The sequence below is a fragment of the Achroia grisella genome, unplaced genomic scaffold, assembly GCF_030625045.1.
Source record: "Achroia grisella isolate CSIRO2021 unplaced genomic scaffold, CSIRO_AGI_Agris_v1 utg4408, whole genome shotgun sequence".
In the NCBI taxonomy this organism is placed as follows: domain Eukaryota; kingdom Metazoa; phylum Arthropoda; class Insecta; order Lepidoptera; family Pyralidae; genus Achroia; species Achroia grisella.
In genome coordinates, this window is record NW_026712858.1 from 271,749 (window position 1) to 274,327 (window position 2,579).

The 2,579-nt window shown below is 37.2% G+C and overlaps 1 protein-coding gene across 1 annotated transcript; it reads right to left on the reverse strand.

Annotated features, from left to right (window-relative positions):
- Positions 1–1,254: 1,254 nt before the first annotated feature.
- LOC131844948 (uncharacterized) lies at positions 1,255–2,129 on the reverse strand. The gene is made up of 2 exons (XM_059193943.1): positions 2,120–2,129; positions 1,255–1,937 (listed from the first exon to the last, which is right to left on the reverse strand). The coding sequence occupies exons 1-2, from the start codon at positions 2,127–2,129 to the stop codon at positions 1,255–1,257; spliced, it is 693 nt and encodes a 230-aa protein (XP_059049926.1).
- Positions 2,130–2,579: the final 450 nt, after the last annotated feature.

Below are 2,579 nucleotides of genomic sequence, written 5' to 3' on the forward strand. Positions count from 1 at the left end.
AGATAAAACTGGCTGATTGTTTAAAAAACTAGATTTAAAATAATTTGCAAATGCATTTACAGCGTCTGTTCCAGATACCAATTGCCCCTCATATTCATATTGGTCCTCGCACCGCCTATTAGTTCGTTGAGACCTTACGAAGTTCCAAAAACTTTTTGGATCCTTCTTTATATTTAGCTCAGTTTGCGTTATATAATTATTGTAAGCTATATCTATTAATTGTTTCGTACGTTGCCTATAAAATTTAAACATTTCTCTATTATATTTTTTATTATATTTTTTATATTGTTTTAAATTATAATACTTTTTTTTAATATTTTCTATAATTTCTTTTGTATACCAATCCGGATAATGATATTTAGAATTGTAATAAAATTTTTTAATAGGTACATTCGCTTCTAAACAGCAAGCATAAAATTTGTAATAAAAACAGCGTAATGCTTCATTAACATCGCTACAAATGCGTATCTCATTCCAATATGTTAAAGCTATCGATTCATATAGTGAATTTAAGTCCGCTTTTTGAAAGTTCCATTCTGTCACTGAATACTGTGACAGCGGAGGTGCGGTAACTAATGAATAAGAAACGTACGCAGCCCTCGGTTGTGAGATGGTAATGTGAACACCGAGTGGTGGATGGTGCGCGTCAGCCGGCACCAAAGGTTTTACATCTTCACACATTAATACACTGTCACTGCCCAGATTGCTCAATATTAAATCCAGCGTGTTGCCATATTTATTTTTAATCACATTGTATTGATTTAATTTACAAAAAGCAACTAAGTAACCATACTGCAGAATAACATTGCTAGCTACATGAATTTAAATTGTAATGATTTTGAATATTTTATCATCGTATTCTCTAAAACTAAAAATGTATTAAAATATTTCTCATCATTTGAATTAGGTGGTATATAGACAACACAAAAAACAATTGATTTTAATTTAAATTTCACTAATGCTATTACTACTTCAATATCCTCTGTGTACCCACCAATATCGGTTATTTGTTCAACTTTGTATTGCGAACGTACTGCTAATAAAACTCCTCCCCAGCCAGCATCATTTATGCGATCACGGCGTATAACGATGTACCCATTCGGGAACAACTCGGCGTCATAAATACTACTATTTAAAAATGTTTCCGTTAGTGCATATATATCAGCTGATTCACTGAGAATTGATAGCTTACAAATATTTAATTTTGAACGAAGTCCTCTAACATTTTGATAAAATATTGAAATATATTTATGCTTAAACTGTTTGTTCTCTTTTCTGACGAAATCCATTGCGCCAAGGTTTTATGTAGACATCTTCTACCCAGTTCTCAGTTGCTAAATACTGGTCTAGATGTTTTGTAGGCACAGATAACTTAAATGAAGCATAATCACCTCTCGAATTTAATGCCTCTGCGAAACAATTATCTCCCGGACAAATTGTTCTGAGGTACTCAATAACTTGTTCTGCTGTAGTACCGATTTTCACATAATATAAATGTAAATATGATTTTCGCTCTGCAGCGGATAACGTAGTATCAGTCAGATTGCCTGTACCACGAGTTACATTTACAAGCGACCGTCGAGTACGCGGTCGCTTTACCTCGATCCATTCTCCCGTATTACCGCCGGTTGCTTCAATGTTTTCCGTCTGTGTAATAACAGCTTCGCGATTACGGTTCGGACCCAACGACGGACACGGAGTAGGGGGCACGCCCGATGACGTCGTTGTTGCGTTGCTTCTAGCTGTCACCTTTTTAGTTGCAGTGGCGATCGCCGATGACGCACGTATACGAGCTTCACGGATTGGCCGCTGATACACTTGCGATGTAGGATTACCCTCACCATTATTTACACTGGTTTTAGATGTAATTTTTCGATCACTGATTAAGTTTTTAATTAAGTTATTTTGTTCTGTAATCACATTTTCCAATGAAGATACTTGTACGAATATATAGCAGACTTACAAATAATAGTCTAATGTGCAAAAGGACAATTACTATACCTAGTTAGTTCACAATGGACAGTCTCGCACTTGCTGATCACCATGACAACAATACTCTGATCTGTAAAAGGACAATTTCTACATGCAGTTACTTCACAATGGGTTGTCTCGCACTCACTGATCACCATGACAATAATACTTTGATGTGTAAAAGGACAATTACTACATCTAGTTAAGTTCCCCAAATCATCTAAGTTGTGTGTCAAGTGAGAAATTGCACTGAAATCGATTAATCCTAAGAATCCAAAGAAACTAAGTTCAGTCGCCCCCAATAAGAGTCGCCTGGTAAGAGTACTCTCGATTTCAGACACAAGCTGTTCGCGGTTTGCCTCCACAACGGAAAGAGGGATATTAGCATGGCCCGTGTAATATGCGTCCCCGGTGCTGTCATCCGCATAGCAATGAAGGTTAACTGTGGTTAGCAGATCATTGATATGCAGCAGAAACAGTGTCGGGGAGTATTCCGTATGAGGGCAATTTCGATAGAAGACCTTGATGCCAAACCCGATCGAATGCCTTCGCCATATCAAGGCTGACTGCCAACGCCTCACCTTTGCTCTCGATGGCAAGAGCCCAGC